At 43.5% G+C, this 26,782-nt stretch overlaps 1 protein-coding gene and 2 long non-coding RNA genes across 4 annotated transcripts in view; 2 read left to right on the forward strand and 1 right to left on the reverse strand.

The window, feature by feature from the left end:
* Positions 1–3,841: 3,841 nt before the first annotated feature.
* Positions 3,842–14,606, forward strand: LOC144331366 (uncharacterized). Its single transcript, XR_013398451.1, has 3 exons — positions 3,842–4,002; positions 4,432–4,495; positions 12,006–14,606. It is a non-coding gene; the product is annotated as an uncharacterized LOC144331366 (long non-coding RNA).
* Positions 14,516–21,598, reverse strand: LOC144331367 (uncharacterized). Its single transcript, XR_013398452.1, has 3 exons — positions 21,480–21,598; positions 14,930–14,999; positions 14,516–14,646 (listed from the first exon to the last, which is right to left on the reverse strand). It is a non-coding gene; the product is annotated as an uncharacterized LOC144331367 (long non-coding RNA).
* A 160-nt stretch (positions 21,599–21,758) lies between these two features.
* The window catches only part of EDRF1 (erythroid differentiation regulatory factor 1), a 45,583-nt gene continuing 40,559 nt past the window's right edge, over positions 21,759–26,782 (forward strand). For both annotated transcript variants that reach the window (XM_015148436.3, XM_015148437.3), the window contains exons 1-4: positions 21,759–21,973; positions 23,272–23,480; positions 25,123–25,189; positions 26,156–26,281. In XM_015148436.3, the coding sequence (XP_015003922.2) occupies positions 21,866–21,973; positions 23,272–23,480; positions 25,123–25,189; positions 26,156–26,281 (510 nt within the window). In that variant the 5' untranslated portion in view covers positions 21,759–21,865. The remainder of the gene's footprint in view (positions 21,974–23,271; positions 23,481–25,122; positions 25,190–26,155; positions 26,282–26,782) is intronic.

Consider the following 26,782-nt stretch of genomic DNA (forward strand, 5'->3'; position numbering starts at 1 on the left):
AAGGATGTATGAATTAAGCTACAAAACAGAGAACTGGTGATGGTCTGCAAAGAATACAGACAACCAGACTGGCTTACGGTCAAATCATAAATGTGCATGTGTCCCAGAAAAGTGTTCTACCGGCAATCCTCCAAATTGTATCAGGTGCTTAAAATATCACAGTGCATAATAGGTGATCCCTATTCAAGGGCTCAAGCCCTGACCGAGGGATGCATCCACATTTCCACAGAAGCACTGTCATTCCACCCTGTGGCAGGCAGAGAAGTTCTCCTGTCAGCTCCTATGGAATCTACTTTAATAAGCCTTGCATTATGGAATGTGAAATCAGAGAGAGCTTAAAGACTGCTGAGACATGATGCTTGGCCTCACCCCAGACTCTTAAGATGGAAGCCTTACAGTCAAACAATGAGTAATAATAAAGCTCCAAGTTCCAGTAAAATTCCTGATAAGATCTTTAAGCAGGAAGACCATGATCAGCTAAAGTGTCTTCATGGGTTCCTCTAAACATAGTCATGAAATTTTCAAAGCTTCCACCCTCAGGAATCAGACTCAAAAGAAATAAATTTTGTGTGTGTGTGTGTGTGTGTGTCTGTCTGTCTGTGTGTCATATAAATCCTCTCCATTACTGAAAGCTTTTGTCATGATTTCTTTAGTATCCAGTGCTAATTTTTACAGTAAATAGACAGCCTGACAGATTCTTCCCTAAGGGGTTAAGGCAGGTCCCAAGGGCACTGGCCAAGTGATCCAGACCAGGGTTGGGTCACAGGGGCCAGATCTGAATTTACAGGGCACTCATGGGGGACTTGGAGGCAGGAGGAACTGGGGCCATTTGGGGCTTGCCTTGCCAGCATCCAGCATCCCTCTTTTTCCAGCAATAACTCCCTCTCCATCTCCCCTCATTGTCATTCCACATGGCTTAGGTGGAGTTGATTCTGCCCTTGCTCCAATGCCAGCCAATCAGAGCAGCCCATTCCCCTGGCAGTAATGTTTGCTTCCGCAGTGGGTACATGACCCAAATCAGAGCAAATTAAACTCCGTTCTAGACTCTTATTTGGGCAAAGAATCTCAATCTTTCCTGACAGATTTGAATCTAAAAGCACATGGGCTGGCATTTCTGCTGCCACCTTCCCACGCCCATATCTCGAGAATGAGGCCAACTCTTGGAGGAGGCTGTGGGAGGAGCTGAGGGGTCTTGGGTCCTGGCAACTCAAGCTGAACCTGCACATGAACCCGGCAGTACCCCTGAACCTTTCTGCACATGAACCAATAGAGTTTCCTTCTTGCTGTTAAGAGGGAATGAAGATTGAGGGAGAAGCTAGGAAAGAAAGAAGACGTGGCCTCCCAGGCTGAGTGTGAGAGGATGCTATGGAGATTTGCCATACTGGACAAGTTTCTTTCCCGTGGGAAAGAGAGAGATGGGGCCACTGGAGGGTGGAGGGAAAGGAAAAACCAGGCTCTGCTCTCCCAGGATCAGAGGCTCCTACCAGTGTCCAGGCTAAAGCCTCCAAAGCCAGGATCACATGCCTCTCCCCAACCCACGTTTCTGACCCACCCCCTGCTGTCCACCAGTGCTGAGCACGTCTCAGTCCTCCACCACGCGCGTCTCAGTCCTCCACCACGCGCGTCTCAGTCCTCCACCACGCGCGTCTCAGTCCTCCACCACGCTTAGCCTCTGCAAGACAGGGTCTCCTGCTGTTGACTGTCCCCAGGAGAGCAGGTAGGAAGCTGAGCCCCACTGTGGGTGGGGAGAGGAGAGGGGGAATTCCAACTCCCTGGTCCCTGTGGACCCTCCAACCCCAGCCCACCCACTTTGGGTTTGATCTCACCCACAAGGCACCATCTGCTCCTCCTGGGAAAGGATTTCTTTTGGAAAATCCTGGGGCCTTCACGACAGCCCCACCGCTCATCCTATAATTTCGGCTTTCCCTCCACCTGGCACAGACAGACCAGATGCACACCTCAAGGACCAAGCGACCCCTTCTTGTCCTGAGTGTAGTTTCCTTTTTGTCGACAAGACCAGCTCCTCTGTTACCCACAGGGCCCAGTTTCTCCCTTTAGTGTCTGACAGGCATGGTAAGGAAGTTATGAAAACTTTGAAAAAGCAAAAAGCAAAGGCCCCACCAATTCAATTTCGTAGAATAAAATTGATAAGTTCCATATTCAGTATATTCCCTTAATCATCCCCAAATCAGTATCATTCATATACAATTGTTTATTTTTCTGTTAAAAATCAGCATTCTCATCTTGCAAATTTGTCGACCATGTTTTCTGATTTCAGCGTATTTGGACTCTTTGGTCTGAAAAAATTGCTAACTTCTGTTTTAACCCAATCTCCAGTGCAGTAAAGCCATTTTTAAAAAGCACATTCAGAATAATTTGTTATTATTGAATAATAAGTCATACTTGAAAATAAAACTCACCTGAATGCTAATGCCTCACTGTTTCTTTAGACAGCAGGAAAATCTCCCAACACTTAGAAAGTAAACAGCAGGCCAGGTGCAGTGACTTACACCTGTAATCTCAGCACTTTGGGACGCCGAGGTGGGCACATCACACGAGGCCAGGAGCTCAAGACCAGCCTGGCCAACATGGCGAAACCCCGTCTCTACTAAAAATACAAAAATTAGCCAGGCATAGTGGTGCACGTCTGTAATCCCAGCTACTTGGGAGGCTGAGGCACAAGAATCATTTGAACCTGGGAAGTGGAAGGTGCAGCGAGCCGAGATCACGCCACTGCACTCCAGCCTGGGCAACAGAAGGAGACTCGGAAAAGAAAGGAGGAAGGGAGGAAGGGAGGAAGAGAGGGAGGAAGGGAGGAAGGGGAAGGAAGGAATAGGAGGGAAGGAAGGGAAGGAAAGAAGGAAAGAAAAAGAAGGAGGGAAGGAAGGAAGGAAAGGAGGGAGGGAGGGAGGGAATGAAGGGAAAAAGAAAGAGAGAAAGAGAAAGAGAAGAAAGAGAGAAAGAGAGAGAAAGAAAGAGAGAAAGGAAGGAAGGAAGGAAGGAAGGAAGGAAGGAAGGAAGGAAGGAAGGAAGGAAGGAAGGAAGGAAGGAAGGAAGGAAGGAAGACAGGCAAGTAAGCAGCCAAAGGCCTGGGAACCATGGAGGAATGGCCCTGGAGGCAGACTTACCCTCAGGTAAGAGCACAAGCGTTGGCAGTAGCCAGCCTGGTTTTGCACCCTAGCACTGCCGCTTATTAGACATGCCATACTGGGCAAGTTACTTAACCTTTTCATGCATCAGCTTCTCATCTATAAACAATAGTGCCTATGCGGGAATGCAGTGGTGGTTGAAGAAAGAAGGAGAAAAGGGCCTAGGACATCAGAAATAGGTAGGACTAGAGCTAGGGCTGCGGTACAGCTTGGAGGCTCTGGAAGCGAGTCCTGGAGTCAGGGCTGTGAGATATGAGAGGCGGCTCTGGCAGAGGCACATGTTCTCTGTGCAAATCCAAGGAGCCCACCAGGAAGACCCTGAATTCCCATCACTGGCGTATCCACCAACTCTTGCAGGTCCTGACCTTGGAGGCTGCCTCTTGCTCTCATTTTCTTTTCTGCTCAGACACCTACAGCTGTGTTGGTAGCTGTCCTTCTAATGGCTTGGGGGTAGGGGAGCACAGCCAGGGGGCACGTAGTTGGGATGAGGGTGAGGAGGGGTGCTATGGAGAAGGAGTCTCAAGTACTAAATTGAAGCCGGGAAGGCTCAAAGGCAAATATGGATTCTCTACGGCTCTGATGGAAAGCTTTGCTCCAATCTGAATTCTGGTGTTCCAAGAAAAATCACAAGCAATGACAGGCTCTTTAATATGGGTTCCAGCCACAGGTCAGAGATCAAACGTCGCTGAACCAGTGTGAGGAAAAGAATGGCAGGCAGACGTCTTCTTTTTCCACACACAGACTGTAATCAGCTCTCCACAAGGTCATCCCGGAACACCAAGGACAGTCCAGATACCTCCTGGCTCTCCTCAGTAATGGACAGAAGCAGTGGTGCAGATAATCTGCCCAAATGGTGGGTAATCCAAAAGCCATTTCTATTTGGCCTTGGGAGAAGCTTCTCTGCTCGTTCTGAGTATGGGTGTGTGTGAGCCTCCCTGCCAGGTCCATGTGCACAGTGAGGCTGCTCTCAGGGAAGGTGTCCTGCTGGCAGCAGGGGCCGTGGGTACTGGCAGGGAGTCGGCAATGGAAAGGGCAGTTCAGGAAGAAAAGGGTGCAGATGGGCTCCATTTGGCCTCCTTCCTTGGTCCATTCTCATCTTCCTGGGCCCTGCGGATGCATGGCCTGGGCTCCTTTGGCCTCTGGCTTTCAAGCCGGTTTGAGCTATGGGAGATGGAGCAGAGAAAGGAGAGGAAGGCCAGCGTCTTTCTTCCCTGCTTCCTTCCGGCTCTGGCATCTGGTGCAGTCTCACTCATCATCTCCGCTTCCCTCTGCTTCTTCCCAGGTTCCAGTTCTCCCTGGGTTCCAGGAACACCATCTCCTTCCTCGTCTCTTCCATCCCAGGGAAGGTAAGAGAACTTTTATTCAATAGAGAAAACATTGTTCTTTAACCAAAGCTATGTGGGAGTGGGGACTGGGAGTGTATGTAGAAAGGTAGGGAGTTGATTACGGTTAAGTCCTTGTCTATCTAATTTACCATGCCTAGAAGTAAAAAGATAATGTAAGAACAGATACATCAAAAAATAGCGACCCAGAACTGAAAACAAGGACTTGAATAGATATTTGTACACCTGTGTTCATAGCAGTATTGTTCACAGTAGCCACAGGCAGAAGAAAACTAAATGTCCATCGACAGATGAATAGAAATAAAATGTTACATATAAAAACAATAGGATATTATTCAACCCTAGAAAGGAATGAAATTCTGTACAATGTGGATGAAACTTGAGGACACTATGCTAACTGAAATAAGCCAGTCTCAAAAGGACAAATATCGTATGATTCCACTTACATGAGATACCTAAAATAGGCAAATTTATAGCGACAAAAAGTACAGTAGTGGTTACCAGGCACTGGGGAGAAAAGGGAATAGGGAGTTAATGGGGACAGAGTTTCTGTTTACGAAGATGAAAGCATTCTGGAAATGGATAGTGGTGATGATTGCATGACACTGTAGATGTACTTAATGTTAGTGAATTGAATACTTGAAATAGTTAAAGTGGTTTAAAAAATAGCTGTGTAAGAATAGTATTTAAAGTTATGGTGGTGACTGTCAGGAGCAGCCGTGGAGAGAAGTCGTGAGTGCTTACCACCAGGAAGTGACACTCGGGGGCTGGAGGAAGACTTACCACCAGGAAGTGATACTGAGGGGGCTGGAGGAAGACTTACCACCAGGAAGTGACACTCGGGGGCTGGAGGAAGACTTACCACCAGGAAGTGATACTGGGGGGGCTGGAGGAAGACTTACCACCAGGAAGTGATACTCAGAGGCTGGAGGAAGACTTACCACCAGGAAGTGACACTCGGGGGCTGGAGGAAGACTTACCACCAGGAAGTGATACTGGGGGCTGGAGGAAGACTTACCACCAGGAAGTGATACTGGGGGCTGGAGGAAGACTTACCACCAGGAAGTGATACTGGGGGCTGGAGGAAGACTTACCACCAGGAAGTGACACTTGGGGCTGGAGGAAGACCTACCACCAGGAAGTGATACTGGGGGGGCTGGAGGAAGACTTACCACCAGGAAGTGACACTTGGGGGCTGGAGGAGGACTTACCACCAGGAAGTGACACTTGGGGGCTGGAGGAAGACTTACCACCAGGAAGTGATACTCAGAGGCTGGAGGAAGACTTACCACCAGGAAGTGACACTCGGGGGCTGGAGGAAGACTTACCACCAGGAAGTGATACTGGGGGCTGGAGGAAGACTTACCACCAGGAAGTGACACTCAGGGGCTGGAGGAAGACTTACCACCAGGAAGTGATACTCAGAGGCTGGAGGAAGACTGCAAGAGAATGCTGCCTTTCACTGCAATCCTTTCAGTGCTATTTTACTTTAGAGGTACAGTTAACATTGATGCAGTGCTTACGACGTGCCAGGCATGCTTTGCACACTTACATATATGCTCACATAATCCTCCTATCAATGCCATGATGCGGTAGCAGTACCTGTGAGGATCTGCATTTTGCAGAAAAGGAAACAGAGATACGTGGTAAGGCCTCCATCTCAGGCAGGCTGCCCAGAGGCCCTGCTCCTAATCATCCTACTTTGCTGCCTCTTGTGCACATATATGACTGGGATGAATGAAAAAAGTTAAAAATATGCTGCAGTGAATATCCTTGTATACATATTTTATGTGCTTGTGTGAGGATATCAGACTCCTAGAAGTGAAATAACCTCAATTTTTACAACAGAAAAAACATGGCATTCAATTAATCATGTGGATATAAAAACTATTAGAACACTGATACTGACATTATTCTCATTTTATTATGGAATTGAAGCACAGAAGCAAACGACCTTTGTTTGTATTCATGATTTTTAACAGGTCTGCTGGTTCCTCTAGCCCCTCTAATTTCCTCTCATCTCTCCTATAACAACAATGATCAGAATGATACCTGAGGAATAAACCATAAGAAAAATGAGCATTGAGAGGGTAAATCAAGCTTCCTTTAGAAAGAGAGGAAAATAATTTTGCAGTTGCGAAACATGTTGAAATATTATTTTTACAGTGAAAACAGTTACATCACAAGTTTAAATTACATTTCCATCTGAAATGGAGTCGATTTGCACCACCTACTGGAATATACAGCTTCATATAGTCAGAGGTTTAAAATTACAAAACCACTTTTGAGAATTCAGAGTTACATTTCTAGTTATCGTTAAGAAACCAGCTCCTTTGACATGTTGGAAATGCCAAACACTAATTTACTTCAGGGACTATTTTCTAAAACAAACTCTCTTTAGAAGCCAAATTTAATCATCTAGCTAAATTAACAAATTGTACAACTGCTTATAAAAATAAAATGATTAAGCCAAATACATCAACCAAACAGATACAAATGTAAATGAGAAGCAAAACTGAAACCAGTATATATTATCAGTTGCTAAATCACTATTGAAAAACAGAATTCAAGCAGACAACTGGAAAATGACAGGAAACATAAGCAAACACGATAATAAACAGAACATAACTCAACATTAATTTAAAAAGAACTCACCCAATGAAAATGTGATAGTGTTTACATCCAAAGTAATAATCATTGTCATGGCTTAATTACAGCCTGAACATCAATACACAAAGTATTCATATTTAGGCTCTTTGGCATTTTAAAGGAAACCCCAACAAAAATTTTCATTTTTTTATGACAAACTACCCCAAGCAATAAATTTCTCAATATATAGTAGCAACACTTATTATTATATAATTGGCAAGAATGCATAGAAAAAAATACATCCACAGTATCTGCTGTTCTAGATGAAATTGCTTTAGAATAGAAGCCTAAATATATTACATTTTAATTTCTTGAAACCTATTATAGCATTTCACTTATTTTATGGGTATTTTGTCTGAAAATTGATTTTATTTTTATATGTCAACTAAATTAGATGTCAACTAAATTAACTGAAGCATAAAATATGCTGGCAAGATATATTTACAAATACACACCACAAAATGGTGTGCAAGTAACAAGAACCTGATTTAAAGTCACAGGCACAAAAAGACCTGGGCAGAGTGACCAACTGATCCACAGTCCTCCTTGTGGTTGCAAGTGATTTGTGTATGACAAGCCTGTTTACAGTGACAAATGTTAGATGCAAGGTTGCTAGAAGGTTTGCCTTTCTCATTTTAGTTCATTGCTTGTGTGATTTCATTTCTAAAGTTCTCATCTGCATTGGAAAGCTTGGATTGTTTCATTTCTACCAGGTAAGCAGGCAGGTACCTTTCCTCAGGTATCACCTCCATGGCTTACCTCACCAATTCCATGGGGATGGCTCCTACATATTTTAAATCTGCAGCCCCAATTTCTTTTTTCTTTTTTCTTTTTTTTTTGAGAGTGAGTCTCACTCTGTCGCCCAGGCTGGAGTGCAGTGGTGCAATCTCAGCTCACTGCAACCTCTACCTCCCAGGTTCAAGCGATTCTTCTGCCTCAGTCTCCCAAGTAGCTGGGATTACAGGTGCCCACTACCACACCCAGCTAGTTTTTGTATTTTAGTAGACATGGGGTTTCACCATGTTGGCCAGGTTGTTCTCGAACTCCTGATCTCAAGAGATCTGCCCACCTTGACCTCCCAAGGTGCTGGGATTACAGGCGTGAGCCACCACACCCAGCCCCAACATCTTTTCATAGCTTGGCAGTACATGCTCGTGTCTACTTGCTACCCTCTCAGATGTCCCAAAGGCATCTCAAAGTGCACATGTCCCAAAGCCAGCTCATGACCTCACCGGTCTTCAACCCTCATCCTCTCTCAGTGTCCCCAGCTCATCCATCCTATTTGATATGATTTGGCTCTCTGTCCCCACCCAAATCTCATCTAGAACTGTAATCCCTACCTATCAAGGGAGGGACCTGGCAGAAGGTGATTGGATCATGAGGGCAGTTTCCCTCATGCTGTTCTCGTGATAGTGAGTTCTCATGAAATCTGATGGTTTTTAAAGTGTGGCACCCCCCTCGCTCTCTCTCTTGCTGCCATGTAAGACATGCCTTGCTTCCCCTTTGCCTGCTGCCATGACTGTAAGTTTCCTGAGGCCTCCCTCACCATACAGAACTGTGAGTCAATTAAAACTCTTTTCTTTATAAAAGACCCAGCCTCAGATAGTTCTTTATAGCAGTATGAAACGGACTAATACATGATTCATCCAACCAGATATGCCTGGTGCCTACTTTCCTCTTCATTCCTAACCCAATCCATACACAAAGCGCTGGCCATCTGATTTTCTATATCCCCCCGAAGCCTGTCTGACTCACTCCATCTCCTCCTCTCCCCCACTATTCCAAAGAATTATCAGGTCTAATGGACTCAACCCAAATGCCCACCAATGACAGATTGGATTTAAAAATCTGGTACATATTCACCATGGAATACTATGCAGCCATAAAAAAGAATGAGCTCATGGCTTTTGTGGGAACATAGATGGAACTGGAGGCAAATTATTCTTCTTAGCAAATTAATGGAGGAACGGAAAACCAAATATTGCATGCTCTCACTTATAAGTGAGAGCTAAATGATAAGAACTTATGAACACAATGAAGGAAACAACAGACACAGGGGTCTACTTGAGGAGGGAGAGTGGGAGAAGGGAGGGGAGCAGAAAAGGTAACTATTGGGTACTGGGCTTAATACCTGGGTGATGAAATAATCTGTACAACAAACCCAGTGACATGCATTTACCTGTGTAACAAATCTTTACATATACCCTCAAACCTAAAATTAAAGTAAAAACAAACACACAAAACTATTATCAGAAAACATTAATTCCTTAATATTATCAAATGTCTACTTAATATTTACATATTTCACATTTCTTTGAGTGTCTAATATTTTGCTTTTCTTAAAAAAACAAAAAAAGGAAAAAGAACAGGTTTAGCCTGGACTGATTTAGTAGCCTGGTCTAGCCTCATTGCCCCTGATCATGTGACGCCTGTCTAAAAGCCTTTTACTGTGGCTGGACCTAGTTTCTTAGTAAGGCCACAGAGGCCCTTCCTGATCTGGTGCCCACTGCCTGTCCAGCCCAACTCACACCTGAGCCCCATGTCCTCTTAGCTTTTCATGCCTCACTCTGGCTGTGCTCTCCACCACCACTAGGACTTTGCTGACCCTTTTCTCTCTGCCTGAAATTCTCTTCTCTTTCCTTCTTTGCAAAGTTACCTCCTCCTAACTTTCCTGAGTCAACTCAGAGTTGCAAATTTACATTTTAGGGGGCACTTATTTGGAAGTCTGTGTGCCCCCACTAGACGGTTTTTACTCACCTTTGTGTTCCCAGCACCCAGCACATGACCTGCACATAGGAAATATGGAATGATTCACTCAGACCAGAGCCAGAGACATGCCTGTCCTGGGCCCCATGAGGCTGCGGTTCCACTCTGGCCCTCCTCTGACCACCACTCCCCACATAGGGTGAGGAGACAGGTGTACCTGGAGCTCCAGGGAACTGACCCTAATGGCTCCAAGCCTACTTTTAGGGCCTGTCCCCAAGAGGACTTGGTGTACACACCCCAAACCAGTGTGTACTTGGTGTATACACCCCAACTGGCCAAGGGACAGTTGTTATGAAGTCAAGAGGACATAACATATTTAATAGCTTCCAAGGGGCAGCTGTTATCAAGGTGTATTTATCAAGGAAGGAGGTTAGAGCAGCTTTTCTTTAATAATGAGTTAGCTTAATCTATAAAAACTTCAACTATTTGGACATATGCTATTCAGACCTCCATGTGCAGTTTTCCCAAAGCCCTGCAAATGTTAGCACAGAGTTTTTGGTTTCACAAGTATCTGAGAATAGACTTTATATCAACACTTATATCGAGATGATTCCCTGTACCCCTTCTGAAATCGGAGTTCAAAAGAGAATTGACTCTTTAAAAAGTCAGTACGGTTCCCCAAACTCACTGATAATCACAATGAATGAGGGGGCTGGAAGAGAGTAGGGATAAAATATTGAAGCCGTTCAGTATGAAAAGCGTGTTCCAAAATGATTATAAACACCAAAATTCTGAAAAAAAAATATGTTATTTGGGTAGTGGGACCATGAATTTCCTTGCCTTTCTACATTTTACTACAGTTTGAGTTTTATTTAATAAATATGCTTACATTTGTAATGAGAATCTTATCCTTTTGAAAAATCAAGTTACCATTCCATTTCATGTGTAGAATGTGAACAGTTTGCCCGAGTCTGTCACCTTTGTTATCCCTCGTGTGAAAGCAGTGCTAGGAATTTTCTGTCTATATATTTGCTTTGCTGGCAGAGGCAAAAACAGTATATTTTCAGAGCACAGTGGAAAAGGACTATGACTTAACTTCCATTTTATGTAGTGAGAGTCATGGACATACTTCATTTATAGGTTAAAATAATGTGGTGCCTGGCTGGTGGACCTGGAGTCCACTGGATTTTCGGCAGCTACCTGCATTTTCTTTTATTACCCCTACTACCTAATTTCCATTAAGCCCACTTTGATTTCCTTTCAGTTTCCTAATTGGGGTCTGGAGTTGCTTTTCTTTTTTAAATAGCCATGCTTCTAGAAATCCAGTTTTCTTTTTCCTTAGAAATAATAATTGTTTAGTTATTAAGCTAGAAAAAGCCCAAGGGTTTCTTTGAGAGCCCAGTTGCCTACCTCCCCCACCCCAGGTCCGTCCCCGACCGGGCCCCTTGCACCATGTGTTCTCGCTGCCAGGCTCGCCTGTCCCCCACTGCCATTCCCACCTGCACATTTAAGTGCTCTGCAGTCACCGTCCCACTGTCTGCCCAGGTTTCCAAGTGTCTCTCCAATGCCTAAGGCTTCACGACCCTTCCTGATCCTTTCCACTGTCACCATTCCCAGCCCAGTGTGTTTGTCATGCCTTGTAACCTCCACTACACCTTGTACCTTTCCTTTCTCAGTGGCCACATTCTGCCTTTCTGGAGTGAATACTTGCTATGGCCCTCGTCCCACACCCAGAACTCGAGCACTGAACCCTGTAGGCCAGAAACCATCTTTTACTGATATGTTGAATCCAGCACTGAGCCTCAGACTCAATAAGTAACTGCTGAATTGAACTAAATCAAGCATACCTTGTTTGGTCAATCTGAATATTTCCCTCAAAATTACTTAGAAGTCTTTCTTGAGAAATGTCTTTTCCTAGCCAACCCAGCAGACTGTCTGACTTAAAACAATGATTGACAGACAGAAGAACGTGGCCAGAAAAAAATGCAACAGAGAGGATTAAATGCAATATAACCAGGGATGAGCTACTTGTGATAATAATCTGGAGCGGGGATGCAAGTAGGGAAGACGGACGTAGACGGCCCATGTGTTGATCGCTGTTGATGGTAGGTGATGGTGACGGCTCATGGGAGTTCCTTTTACTGTTCTCTCTACTTAGGTTTACACTCAGCATTTTTTGTGATGAAAAGGTTTGAAGACGACGACGGAAGACGGAGAAGCAGCAGCTGATCTGCAGACTCCGAGGAGGTCCCAGGAAGAGGTATAAAGGAAGGGGTCTGAGACATGGGTCTTCCTCCCTGTGGGTACCATCCCTTCCTGTGGCAGTTCTCCTGTTCTCTAAGCACCTCGACCACCCCAACCCACCTCATTTACATGGACCTGGCACTCAGATCTTTCACCTGTATAACGGCACTCCAGGCTCTGCCTCTTGGGTAGTGCCCTATGTCCTGGAATATTCCCAGATGAGAATGGGACTTGTTAGGTAGAGCTGTGTGCTCTGCCTCACCTAATCCAGCTGGCAACCCCCACAGGTGTCACCCACCAAGATCTTCCGGGACAGGAAAGCCCTGCGATATCTCTTATATCACACCAAACAGAGCCCCACGCCAAGAAAAGAGCTGCCCACACCTCACAGAAGCCATGCTAGTGGACGTTTCTCCACTCTGCAAGCCTCTCAGTGCAGCGGAGGCCAGCCCAGACCATCCTCTGCCCAGAGCAGCTGCATTCTAAATGACCCCTCAGAGAGCCCTCCGGATGGCCGCCTCTCCCACCGGTCCCTGCAATCACATAAAAAACACTCATTGCAGCCAAGATGCACAAAGCACGGTATTGATTTCATACTCGGGCTTTTCCAAAACAAATCATCAACCCACACCAATTATGTCCAATCAGTTTTATGGATAAAGAAGCCTGAGACTCTCCAACAGAAGAGCTTGAGTTTCCCTTTTTACTCTTGTGCTGGGTGTCCTTTTCCTACCTCCAGACCATGACAAGAATATTTGTAAAGTACATGAGGAGTAGTCCTTTTGCCTAATGTTGACGGACAAGAGGAAGATTCCAGGGAGAAATGCCACAGCAGCAAATGAATATGAATGATGCTTTTCCACTTTGTGCTTATAAAATGCCTTTGTACCAGAATCTCAAAGCTCTCCAGGAAGCAAGGCTTTGACTGGGACTTTCACTCAGGGTAAACATGAGTGGTCAGAGCTTCCCAAGTCATTTGTGATAAAGAACAAAAGTCCGGATACTTTTAAAATGCAATATTCTTGCCTTCTGGGTAGTAAACAAAGTGTGCAGATGGATAATGACATCTGTGGATTCTGGCTCCACTTCCTAGAGAGAAAAAAAACATGTAAATAAATATGTAAAAAATTGTCATATGTGGATGACACCGTTGGTTCATCCAGTAGTTACCATTCTGTCCAACATTCACGAGCAATGGATTCTATTACTGGGTGCCTTGTGACTGCATGATACTGAGAAAGTAAAATATATTTATCTTCAATGCACGGGGAAAGATAAATGCTATAGAAATATTTAGTAAAAAGGTCCAGTCAGTGGCTTTGACACTTGATGGTTTTGCACTAAGCAACGCTGTCCTTTTGTTCTCTCCATTGGAAGCCTCCTTGTAAATGTTTAATAGCTAAGGGACTCAATAGGGTCTGCAAAGGTCAGGCCCTTCACTGGAAAGGCAGAGGGGAACTCACAAGCAGTCTCTATCAGATTGATTGGAAGGTTCATTTGAGAATTTTTTCCTTCTCATCCTTAGCTTAAGGTGCATGTGCAGCATGAATAACTGCCTGGGCTCCAGCCACCCACATGCCTGAAGACCAGACATGAGTGACTTTGAAACTCTTCCTGGGATTCATTTAGGATATTAATCAGCTTCAGAAGAAAACTCACAAAGACTCTAAGAACAATTCTGTTGCAAAAGTGATACCTAGCAGAGACAGTCTACCCTTGCAGTCACTTGCATTGTATCCTGAAAGTCAATGCTAAGAGCTTGGAAAAGAATTCGAGTTCATCAGGTGTCCAGAAAATAAACTCCTTCAAATGCAGTCAAAATAGTTTCAATAACTTCAAATACTCTGCTTGTTATGAATCTACAGAGCAGCAATGAAATAATTATCAGTTAATGATTAAATGTCAGATAGCTATAACCAAGGGTGTCTTGCTATTACACTGAAAAAGTGTGTATTAAGGTTTTGTTGGGGTGCAGAAAATGATTCCCCAAAATATAGTGCTTTGGCATGCCGAGTACTTTGAAAATCGAAAGGTTTTAGAAATAAGCCTTAGACCCAAGCTCTCTTTCTGACTTTTCTTACCTCCTTGTTTCTCTGATCCTCTTTCTAGAAGCACCTGGAGGGACTGGACTGACTCTCTGGAATTTTCTTATCTAACAAAGCTTCTTTCCAAAAACAAGACAAAAAGGCAATAGTCGTAAGAACTCCCTTCTTTAGGAATCTCATCAAATGGCCAGGAAAGAAGAGACGAGACAAAGCTGTCACTACACCCAGACTGCTCATCTGTTCTCTTGAAGGCAGTACTGACAACCTTTGTGCAAGGTGACATTTCACCCATCTTCCCAACACCTCCCCCAGAGCTCAGAGGAACTTTCGTCATTTACTCCTACACACCTCATCCCCCACTTACCTACGAAGAGAGGGTATACGGGCATCTGGACCCTGCTGGGTTATGAGGTCATTACTCTTCTGCAATTCCCCGTGGTATGCACGTTAAAATAAACGCATGCCTTTTCTCCTGTTGCTCTGCCTTTTTCAGCTCATTTTCAGCCAAACCTTCAGAGGGTGAAAGGGGAAGCTTTTCTCCCTTGTCCTTACGTTTTGCATTGTCTTGTACCTTGACATTTTTCTACTCTTGTCAAGTTAAACTGTAAAGCAAAATATAGGTCATTAGCTGGCTAATTATTTTTGACTTAAAAAGTAGCTAGCATTTGGTTTTGGGTACACAGTATGTCCAGTAAAGTCTTTTCAGAAGCAATGATCTATAAACATTTGTTATCATTCGCCATTATTAAACACATTTTTGGTTGAGTAAAGTGACTCACACTTGTAGTCCTACCTATTCAGGAGGCTGAGGCAGGAGGATCACTTAAGTCCAGGAAAGAGCTCAAGTCCAGCCTGGGTGCTCTCTAAAAATATTAAAATTAAAAAAAATTCTGAACATGCGACCCCAATATCATGTATATTTATTTGTAAATGCTATACTGTCACTAATACATGCACATAAAACAAGTGGAAAACAACGTAACATTTTAATTTACCGACTGAAAATTAGTTATATTTTCACTAATATTTTTTAAAAGAGCAAAATTGCTGAATAGGCTTTATTTTTGAGAATCTTGGTTGAAAACTTTGTGGTATAACAGTTTGAGGTCTCCTTCCAAGTCAGGTTTATTTTAAGATGTGGTTTTAATGGCTGTCATCACTTAAAATATCTCAAAAGATAAGCAAGCCTACTTGAAAAAATTACATGGTCTCAGGGTTTACTAAATCCAACTGCTCATTTCAACTGTATGCACAAATCATGCACAGGTTTTAACTGAAATGTAATTAGTTAAATTTCCATCTTCTTTGAAGTCCATCAGTCTTTCTTTAACAAACCAATTAAACAGTATCAAGGAATAACTCAGAGATTTTTAGTTAGTTGTTTTATATGCAATTTGTTTACTTGTACAAGAAGAAAGGTCAATAGACTGTTGTCATGGAACAAAATTAAAAACAGGATGTATAACAGATAGGAGGCAGAAAAGCCTGCTGGCAGCCTGGGAATCGTGAATCTTGCAGGCATATTTTTGGGGTAAACAAATCAGTTGGCAGCTGATAAAGAGATCAGTCTGGATGTTCTGGGTAGGACAACTAGTATCAAAGAAAACAATTAAGTGTGGACAGATTTTTCAAACCCCTGACGGTGTGGCTGAGGAGCACATGAGGCTTGCTGCCTCTGGACGGGCTCTGCTGGCTCTCTTCCCTTCGCATGCCTTAAGTAAGCCAGAACTACGCCACTGTCCTCCTTAGAATTCCTCAATATATTTAAAACTCAACCTCTCCATTTGGAAGATTTCTAAAAGAGGTTAGGAATTTCAGTTTCTAAGTTAAGTGTGCAGATATGAGTTTTTATAAGCAATATACATCATTTTTAGAGACAAAAATCACATAATGTTGGAAAGATTTCTAAACATCTACTTTCAAAAATGCTCTCCATAAGATTCTTTTGAAAACCAAATACTGGCCGGGTGTGGTGGCTCATGCCTGTAATCCCAGCACTTTGGGAGGCCGAGGTGGGTGGACCACCTGAGGTCAGGAGTTTGAGAGCAGCCTGGCCAACATGGTGAATCCCCGTCTCTACTAAAAATATAAAAACTTAGCTGGGCATGGTGGCGGGCACCTGTAATCCCAGCTACTTGGGAGGCTGATGGCAGGAGAATTGCTTGAACCCGGGAGGCAGAGGTTGCAGTGAGCGGAGATGGCGCCACTGCACTCTGGCCTGGGCAACAAGAGCAAAACTCTGTCAAAAAAAACAAAACAAAAACAAATACTTTCCCACTCATTGTTTTTTTGTTTGTTTGTTTGTTTGTTTTGAGACGGAGTCTCGCTCTGTTGCCCAGGCCGGAGTGCAGTGGCGCGATCTCTGCTCACTGCAAACTCCGCCTCCCAGGTTCACGCCATTCTCCTGCCTCAGCCTCCCAAGTAGCTGGGACTACAGGTGCCTGCCACCATGCCCAGCTAATTTTTTGTATGTTTTAGTAGAGATGGGGTTTCACCGTGTTAGCCAGGATGGTCTCAATCTCCTGACCTTGTGATCCGCCCGCCTCGGCCTCCCAAAGTGCTGGGATTACAGGCGTGAGCCACCCGCCTGGCCTACTCATTGTTAAAACATCACCTTTGTTTTGAAGAAACAGATTCAGTCTGTTTGTTTTTGTGAAACTTTCGCTTGGGTATCATCCTAATGACAGCTACATGTCATCACAGATAAGATGAGAAAATGTAGAACACTCTTTATAAATAAAAAGAAAATATAGTAACTCATTTTCAAGCTTGACAATTCTTTTGAATGCTTTACTACTGATGATCTGTGATCTCTGTGGGATACAAGATTTTCAAGGTCACTCCTTGCTGTGATCTGGATATATGTATGTCCCCACCAAACTCATGTTGAAATTTCATCTCAGTGTGGTAGTTCTCTCAGGAATTGGTTAGTTCTGCAAGAGTGGGTTGTTACAAAGTCAGAACACCCACCTGGTTTTGCCTCTCTTCACACATGTCCACTTACCCACTGATCTTCTCTGCCATATTATGACACAGCCTGAAACCTCTCACCAGAAGCCAGAGCCATGTGCTTCAACTTCCCAGCCTGCAGAACCATGAACTAAATCAACCTTTTCTAAAAATAAATTACCCAATCTTAGGTATTCTGTTATCATGACACAAAACAGACTAAGACACCCCTCATCACAAAACTCTGAAAAGATTCTGCAAAAGGCTTTGCTTTTTCACCAAATTTGGCCTTGTGAATGGCATCCAATAGCCTATCCAAGCCACCATATATGCCTGTGGTAGACTGCATAATGGTCATGGATAACCAACATCCCTCCTTAGGGTCCAGTCTCCCCTGCCATATGTATCCTTGGCTTGGCCATGTGATTTATTTGGCCAAAAAAAAAAAAAAAAAAAAATGAATGGCAGTGATGTTTGCCACTTCTGACCAAAAGCTTTTGGAGCTAGTCTGCAATGCACCAATCTCTTTTTGTCTCTGCTACTGCAACTGGCAATGTTCCAGATTGAGGCTGCTTCATCAGATGGGACATACTTATGCTAAATATTTGGGACATTCTCATCCTAAAAATTTTTTCACTGTTTATCTGAAATTCAAATTTAACTTTGCATCCTGTTCTTTCTCTGGCTAACCCAGCTGTAAGCCACTGACCTGGCTAACCCAGCTGTAAGCCACTGACCTGGTTAACCCAGCTGTAAGCCACTGACCTGGCTAACCCAGCTGTAAGCCACTGACACTTGGGGATCATTGGGTTTGTCAGTATAACCCAATCTTATGTGACCAGCTCACCATGGCCCAAGGAAGGGCACCTGTGTCAATCCATAAATTACATATTAGTAAAGCTTAATTTTGCCTTTACTTGTCAGATTAAAAAAAAAAAAAACAGTCTTCCTGCACCCCAGGGGATTGTCTTTGGAGACCACTATCCAAAGGTATAATCTACAGGGCAAGGTTGTCAGAAACTTAACAATTGCAGTAAAAATGTACACTAATCAGCACTACCCCAGAGATACTAGATTCTGGAGGTGGCTGGAGGATCTGTTTGCTTAACAAGTTCCTCAGGTGATTATGAGACAACTTCAAATCCACTGGCCTATGTCTACTATTTGACTTTTTAGAAAGCTAAGGTAGGAGACCTGGGTACTAGTCCTAACTTTGCAACTACCTTTGTATGATGTTCAACAAGTCGATCCTATTCTCCTTTCTGGACTGCATTGCTCTCATCTAAAGAGGCAAGAGATTGGCTCAGATGACCTCAAATCTCTTTCAGCTCTAAAAGTCTAGGATCAGGAGCCAGAAATTCAAAACTTTCTAAGATCCAGAAAGTAAACAAATGAGGCTGGTGACGGGTAAGACATTAGGTTGTGGAAGTGCCCATGGCAAACTGAAAAGCATATTCCCCAAATGGTCCCTGAGTTGAGAGGTTTTCAAGTTTGGCATGCTCTGCCCGTGAGGCTAGATAAGAACCGTGAGCATCCTGGCCACTTGTTCTTCTGGCAGGAGCCCCAACCACATTTGCCTAACTTAAAATTGTCTTGCTATAACGTTTTGGAAACTATACAAATAACTACCTGAATTTACAAATGACTGGGATTTTTCTCAGAAATCATTGCCTGCTGGGAGGATTTTTGCTAACTGAGAAAGTCTATCTACAAACTGTTTTAGAATGGAACAAACTGTATGTCAATACGACCTTTAATAATTAATGACATTGACATTGCAGTATTTCAGAGCTACTTCATTAAACATTTTTAGCTTTGATTTTGCAGATTAAAAAAAAATATTTTGGAGCCAACAATATTGTTTTTATGTCTCAAACATTTTGATGAGCATTTTAAAAGCCTGTCAGCCCCAGTCATTTTCCCTCCGTTGCCTAAGGGCTGAAACAGTTCTGTCGGCTTGTGCTGTGCCTGGTGTCAGTGATCAGACGGGACTCCAGCCTTTGAGGAGCTCACAGTCGGGAAGGGAGGCAGATACAAACAGGTAATTTTTCTATAATGTGACAAGTGCAGGATAAAGCAATACAAGCGACTGGAACAAAGGAAGGAACCCTGAGGGGTAAGGAGGTGGAGGTGTCAGGAGAGAAGCCAGGTGAGGAAGGAAAAGGTATTTTAGGCAGAGGAAAGCACCAGCAAACGTGGAGCTATGGAACAAGTAGCTGGAGCAGCAAACAAGCACACTGCTCATTCATTCAACAGACACTCTTAGTAGCTAGAGCATCAGGCACTGAAGAGGCAGGTAAACACGTGAGAGCCATGGGTAGTTGCAAGAGCCAGGATAACTACACAGACAAGGCAGAGCAGGCCACGGTTGACGGGGTACATCCCAAGTGGGGCCCTGGGGCAGGAGGACAGGGATGGAGGAAACAGGCAGACACTGGTACAATATAAAAATGAAAATCAATTAGTGTCTGAAAACTTGAAATTCTAAGAGTAATGACTTATCCTCCATGTTTTCCCACAAAATATTCCAACCTCCTATATTAAAAAGTGACAATAACTTTTTAAAAAACACTACACCATGTAAAAGTGGGTTTCTCACCTATTTTAAAAAATTTTCCTGACCACTATGAGCTCCAGCAGCATGTAAAAGTGTTTGACTAGGGAAAAAGAAAAAATTAATAAGCTCTTAGAGCAAGAGGCATATATAAATTTTATGTAACCCAGATGTGCCCAATTGCTCCAGCCCCCAGCAATCTTGCTCCTTTACGAACTAAATTACAGTACTGTAATCCTGGTCCTGTGTGTGGCTGCTGGAGACCCAGCCCTGACTCAGGTTTTCCTCCACAGTCAGTCCCAAGGGTCCCTGGTCACCCTTAGAGCTCCCATTATCCTCTGTGTGCTGCCAACCTCTTTTTCTGTGCTGAGTTCCTGGTTCTGTTTCATACTTTGTCTTTTCACGGGCTATTTCAGCACGTTTTCCCACTAAGCATCATCAACACGTGTCTAGGCACTCACTTCTCAAGAAGCATGCAAAATATTTGAATCCTGAGAAAAGAATCACTGCTATTTCTTTCTTACAAAGATAGAATTACACAATAAAACAACAGAATTTAAAGATTACCACAAGCTGAATTATGTATGTGTGTAAAAGCTTAACAAAATTACATATTATAATAATCACAAATAAAAATAGGAAAAGAAAATATTAAAGAATAAATTTAAATCACTTCATTTCACGACTCAGATCTGTTTTTGTGGACACAGACACAGAAATGGAGACTTTTTAAAATTAAGATCATATTGCACATTGGCTTTTTTTTTGAGACGGAGTCTTGCTGTGTCGCCCAGGCTGGAGTGCAGTGGTGCAATCTCAGCTCACTGCAAGCTCCGCCTCCTGGGTTCAAGCCTCCCTGCCTCAGCCTCCCTAGTAGCTGGGATTACAGGCGCCCACCACCACACCTGGCTAATTTTTGTATTTTTAGTAGAGATGGGTTTTCACCCTGTTGGTCAGGCGGTCTCGATCTGACCTCGGGTGATCTGCCCACCTCGGCCTCCCAAAGTGCAGGGATTACAGCCGTGAGTCACCGCGCCTGGCTTGTTACATTTAATTCATAAAATTGTTTTGTTACATTTGAAAGCAATTTGTGAGTTGAATGCTTGCTCATCAGGAGCATTCCTGAAAACGGACAGGACAGTGAGTTATCACAGCCAAATGTGAATTACAAATTGAGATAGCCAAACTGCAGGAACCAAGTTAATTTTTAAAAACACTTTCTGCATCCTACGGCACAACAAAACACTTTTACTACAAAACATGTATGATGGATGTGGCTGCGTTTGACAGTTTGAGATGACATTGAAGAGTGGGAAAGTAAGAGAGCCTGGACCTTCAAAGCTTGCAAACGGCCCGGGCTATTTCTCCACCTCCTGGCTACTCCAAGGAACCTCCTGGTAACCTGTGAGAAACGCCAAGTCTCAGGCCCACCCAGAGCGCCCGAATGAAAACATACGCGTTATGAGGCCCCAGGTGCAGCGTCTCAGGGATCCTGCACAGCCTGGGACGCCCCGCAAGCAGCGGGCATGCCGGGCCCCCAGGAGCCTCCGAAAGCCACCCATTCCCTAAACCGGGAGCCTCGTCCGCGCGTCCCAGCGTCCTCCCCGGAAGCCCCGCCGCTCCCACACCCAGGATGGAGCCACACGGGCACTAAGAGGCGGGCAGGGGCGCCCAGTCTTGAGATGGCAGGCTCGCTTTTCCAGTCCGGGCCCTCGGGGTGCCCGTGTGAAAAGAGGTGACACTGAAGCCTGGGGAAGAAGTGCGAAGCCCTCACTAATTCACGTAACCGGAGCCAACGGTAGCGCAGTGGGCTGCACGTCCCCTCCCACGCGCAGATTACCTGCAAGCGCGCACCACCCCCAGAACTGTTTGCCAACAAAGACGTGCAGGGGGCGGAGCCTGAGCGTCAGATCCCGCGAGCGGCGTGCAGGGGGCGGAACCTAGGAGTCAGATACCGCGAGAAGCAGTCTCCCGAAGAGGTTCGGACAAGCGCAGGCGCACTACAATTCCCGCCCTGGCCGCGAAGGTGGGACCCGCAGCGGGAGGCGGGGCCGGGCCTATGGGACAAAGATCGCGAGATTTAATGTGGAGTCACAGCTACTTCTTCCTGGCAGAGACCGGAAGTGCGGTCCGCGGAGTGTGTCTGGCGCTTGCCCTGTTTTGGGCCCGGGTGGCTGTTGCCGCTGCTCCGCTCCCCCTTCGTCTCGCCTGACTTGGATCGAAGTGATGGGGGATCCCAAGGAGGCCGGAGCAGAGGGTCCGCCGGCGGGGGCCGCCTCTCGAGGAGGACTCAGCCTCCTGTCCCAGGGAGAATCCGAGGAACCTTCTGCACAGGTGAGTCCTCCGAGGAGTGGCACCTGCCAGGGATGCGGGAGCCGAGGATCCGCTCCACCGGGGAGGGATGCCACGGTTCCCGGCAGATTCTGGAGGCTTCTCCATGTTTCCCTGACACCCCCAAAACAGGGAGTGGAAGTCCGTGTTCCTTTCGGCAGGTATTCGTATTAAAAGCAGTCCTGGTAGCCGACAGGTGAGTTAGATACGATCTCTGCTCTCAAGGAGGGTTCTTGTAAATATGTCGTTCCAAAACGTGGCACAGTCGTGCAAAGCAGGAGGGAAGAAACGGTGCCAGGCAGTGACTCGCCGAGAATGAGACCGAACTAATTCACAAAAGGTGTAAAATGTTTGCCAGGCAGAAAAGGGACTGCGTGAAAGGTTAGAATATTGAACCCAGACACTGAACTTGCTTTGGGAGTGTGCAGGTGCAGGTTGTGAGGAACGAACCCCCCATGCCTTGCTATGAAGTTAGAGACTCAAGACTATTTGAACCATGCATACATGCATGAACCGATGCATCAATTACTAAATATTTGCATTAAAACAAAAAAAGGCCCAAATATTCTACCACACTACTTTATGAATGATGTGTTATTAAAATTAAAATACATCTTTGGTCCGGCGCGGTGGCTCACGCCTGTAATCTCAGCACTTTGGAAGGCCGAGGTGGGTGGATCACCTGAGGTCGGGGAGTTGGAGACCAGCCTGGCCAACATGGCAAAACCCCGTCTCTACTAAAAATACAAAAATTAGCCGGGCGTGGTAGTGCAAGCTTGTAATTCCAGCTACTAGGGACGCTGAGGCAGGAGAATGGCTTAAGCCCAGGTTGCCCAGGTTGCAGTGAGCCATGATTGCTCCGCTGCACTCCAGCCTGGGCAACAAAGCGAGACTACTTCTCAAAAATTAAAAAAAAAAAAAAAGAATTAAAATACATCTTCGATACTGAAAATAGACTTTATTGAAGTTTGCATTTAGTTAACATGTTACCATTGAGTCTCCTTGGTTTCTGCTTCTCCACATTATATGAATAAATTTTAAAAGGTAGAGTAGGTGGTCCATTTTCTAGCTGATAACCATGACCATCATACTCCTTGACTCATCTTTTTTCTTTGAAGTTGGTGTAAAAGAACTAAATAAATGTTAGCGTTTATGCTCAAATTTATTAAGTGCTGTTAGTAACATGTGGCATCCGTTCCTTGTGAAGCCTGGTGTGACAGGTCCTTGTTTTCTTTTTTATGAAGGTGAGATTTTTCGTTCCTAGTAATTTTCATTAAAGTTTCACCCAATGTGTTAATTAGGGATCAGCTTTATTTCTTGGAGGCAATGAAGTGAAGAGCCGAGCTGTGGTGAAATACTCTTCTGCCCCTCCTCGAACAGCATTTGCACGCCTTGAAGAGAAAACAGACTTGAAACTCCCACCTGCCAACTGGTTACGAGAGAGTGCCAAACTAGGGCCGGCAGGAACTACCATTCTTGGCAACAGCAAGAAAAGCAAGCCATTTTCAAGGTAAATATTAATCAGTGGCATTTTTACCTGCCCCTCCACCCTCACTTAAAACTCTTATTTGCTTTTAAATTCAGTTTGTAATGCCCATTAACTTGTCGAGATTTCTCTTTAGAGAAAGATCACATTTGATTTTCAAAGGCTTTTTATTCTGATAATAGATGATGTTACAATATGAAGATGTACATACAATATCAATTGCATATGCTTCTTTCAAGTCTGCATCACGTTATTAGCAAAGATGAGTTTTGACCGCCAAAGTTCAATCAGCCCTTTTATTTTAGCCAATTTGCATACCTTTTGAATATATGAATATAAAGGATCAGCTTGGTGCATGAGGAGGAAGACCTTGAACATTACTTCATCTTTCCTGTGGAGTTTTTCATTAAATGGTGGCAGGTTGATCTGGAAAAGCCAGATTTAAAAACCCAGCATGTTGGGTGACCTACACCTTAACTTTGGCACCAGAAATTCTGCTGATGGTATTTAAAGTTGAGAGAGTAGCCTGAGGTCCTATAGAGAAAAATGTACTAATGTCCATATTGTAGGCCATTTAATGTGTGGGGTTCTCTTTTCTTCTTCCCCCTTCTCAGCCACTCAATCTAAAATATTTCCATGTAACTTGTAGCAAGGGGCACAAATACACTAATACTTTATGAGCTGGTAGTTTGGAAATTATCCTAAAGCCTCAGAAAATAAAAGTTATATTTGCAAAAATACGTTTGTGTGTAGCATCATTTATAGGAGCAAAAAGTTGGGAATATCCCAGATATCATTTTTTAAAAGAATGGCTTAATTATGATTTGTCAACATAATTAAATGTTGCGAGGAAATTTGAATAATTATATTAACTCTATACAAATGCCGTGCCAAGTATTTTATATGCTTATTTAATTCTCACAACAACTCTTTGAGATAGGCACTGTTAATTATTTTGCATCTGAGAAAACGGAAGCTGAGAAGGGTGAAATAATTTGACTCAAGCATACAGTAAATCACAAAGCATGCTTTGCCATTAGGCAGTCCTTGGTAAGTGTCCTGACTCTGCCTTTTAGTAATTGGAACATGGCGATGTTGGGTACCTTTCAGGCTTATAGACTATAGATGTGCCTCAGGTGGTACGTGGCATCAGTTGGCTGCTCAATTAACAGTTTTTTTCCATTTCCTTTTGTGGCTGAATTGGTGTCAGGTGCATTTTTTTCATGTATATTTTTTAAAAGAGGTATTGTATATCACTAGAAACACAATCTCAGAAAGTAAAATCCTAGTACATGTTTCTGTTTTTCTTATCTCTCCACCTAAAAAGAATAAAGTTTTGAACTATTTTCCCTTGGAGACTTTGGGTTTTGTGATTACAAAAATAAAATAATTGTTTTTATTTGAAATATTTCCTACTGGATGCTTCTAATGATTATTACCATGTCTTATCAAATCTAAGATGCCATTGACTCTCAGACACAGCATGATTTTAGTGCCACTAAGAAGAAAAAACTTGCCAGCTGTGATGGTGATACGCATCCTGGTTTCAGAGTTGTTAAAATGTGGAAAATGTGTATCCTAGAAGCAATGAAGTATTGTTATTAAATTCTACTTGCATGATTATGAGCATGACCTTATAACCGGTGTCCTTTTATCTCTTTGGTAGCTTTGGCATGGCATACGACTTTATTGATTCAGTGGGAAATGATGTGGATGTTGTCTCTGACTCTGAAGTAAGTGTAATTTTGGGGGTGTTTTGTGATAGGTGTTTTATACCATGCTGTGTTTTGCATGATATAAATTTGCAAGTCTTGAGAAATTAGTGATGAAATAAGACAAAACTTATCTGATTATTGAATATCTTTTTTGTTATTAAAGTATCATTGTTTACCACATTTTTATTTAAAGAGGAAGGAATAATCCCCAAACACTGGCAGTGGTAATAATACTGATGGTTATATTTTAATGATAGTAATTGAAACTGATTATAGTGTTTGGGATTATTCTGTATATGTTACCAATTGAGTTACAAATGATATTTCTAGTAAAATCTATTGATCGTTATTGGCTTTGATCTGATATGCTAGAAGCCTGGGTCAGCATAACAGTGTGACGTATCCACCCTTAACTTTAAGAAATCCTATCATGTAAAAATAAATGTTTGGGCAGGGCACAGTGGCTCAAGCCTGTAATCCCAGCACTTTGGGAGGCCGAGACAGGCGGATCACGAGGTCAGGAGATCGAGACCATCCTGGCTAACACGGTGAAACCCCGTCTCTACTAAAAAATACAAAATAACTAGTCGGGCGAGGTGGCAGGGCGCCTGTAGTCCCAGCTACTTGGGAGGCTGAGGCAGGAGAATGGCGTAAACCCAGGAGGCGGAGCTTGCCGTGAGCCCAGATCGCGCCACTGCACTCCAGCCTGTGCGACAGAGCGAGACTCCATCTCAAAAAAAAAAATTTAAAAATAAATGTTCGACTGTCACTGACATAGTGTGACTCATAAAGTCTACGTGATTCTGGTTTGAACACTCCATCCTCTGTGTGTTTGCGTGTAGCTCTTGGTTTAAAGTTCTGTTTGTATAACCTTAAGGAAATAAGATTTATTATGCTTTAAAATGAATGAAGCTAAAATTTAAAAGATTGCAAATCACACTAAAACAGTCTTTCTCAACTATTTTTTTCTCTTAATTTTTTAAGAACATAAAAAAACTCCTGAAAATTCCCTACAGCAAGTCGCACGTGAGCATGGCAGTACACCGCATAGGAAGGACTCTCTTACTAGATGAGCTAGATATTCAAGAACTCTTTATGAGATCATCTCAGGTAATGCTTTTGTGAAAAAATCCAGCAAAACATTAACAGCTTAAGAGCACTAGAAATATGATTTTGTTTCAGAGAATGGCCAAAGTGGAAATGTAGTTGAGTACTTCAACAATCGAGAAACTGAAAGTTTTGCTGAAGATAGAAAAGCTTGAATGAAGAAAAAAGAAGAGAATGAGAATGGTGAAGAAAATTATTTTATTGATTCCAATAGCCAGATTCTTTCTTACAAGAAAACAGATGAAGCCAATGAAGAAAGTTGTGAAAAATCTGTGAAATTTAAGGGACTAGTTTAATATTTTTAAAAATCCTTTAATGTCTCCCTTAAGCAGATTCTCATGAAACATGGCTACTGGAAAATGTGAAAAATATTAGAAGCTGTTCCTCTGAATAAATACAGTCATGTACCCATAATAACGTTTCAGTCAGCGATGGACTGCATATACCGGTGGTCCCATAAGATTATAATATACTGTATTTTTACTGTATTTGCAATGTTTAGAT

The sequence above is a fragment of the Macaca mulatta genome, chromosome 9 (assembly GCF_049350105.2).
Source record: "Macaca mulatta isolate MMU2019108-1 chromosome 9, T2T-MMU8v2.0, whole genome shotgun sequence".
NCBI classification, from domain to species: Eukaryota; Metazoa; Chordata; class Mammalia; order Primates; family Cercopithecidae; genus Macaca; species Macaca mulatta.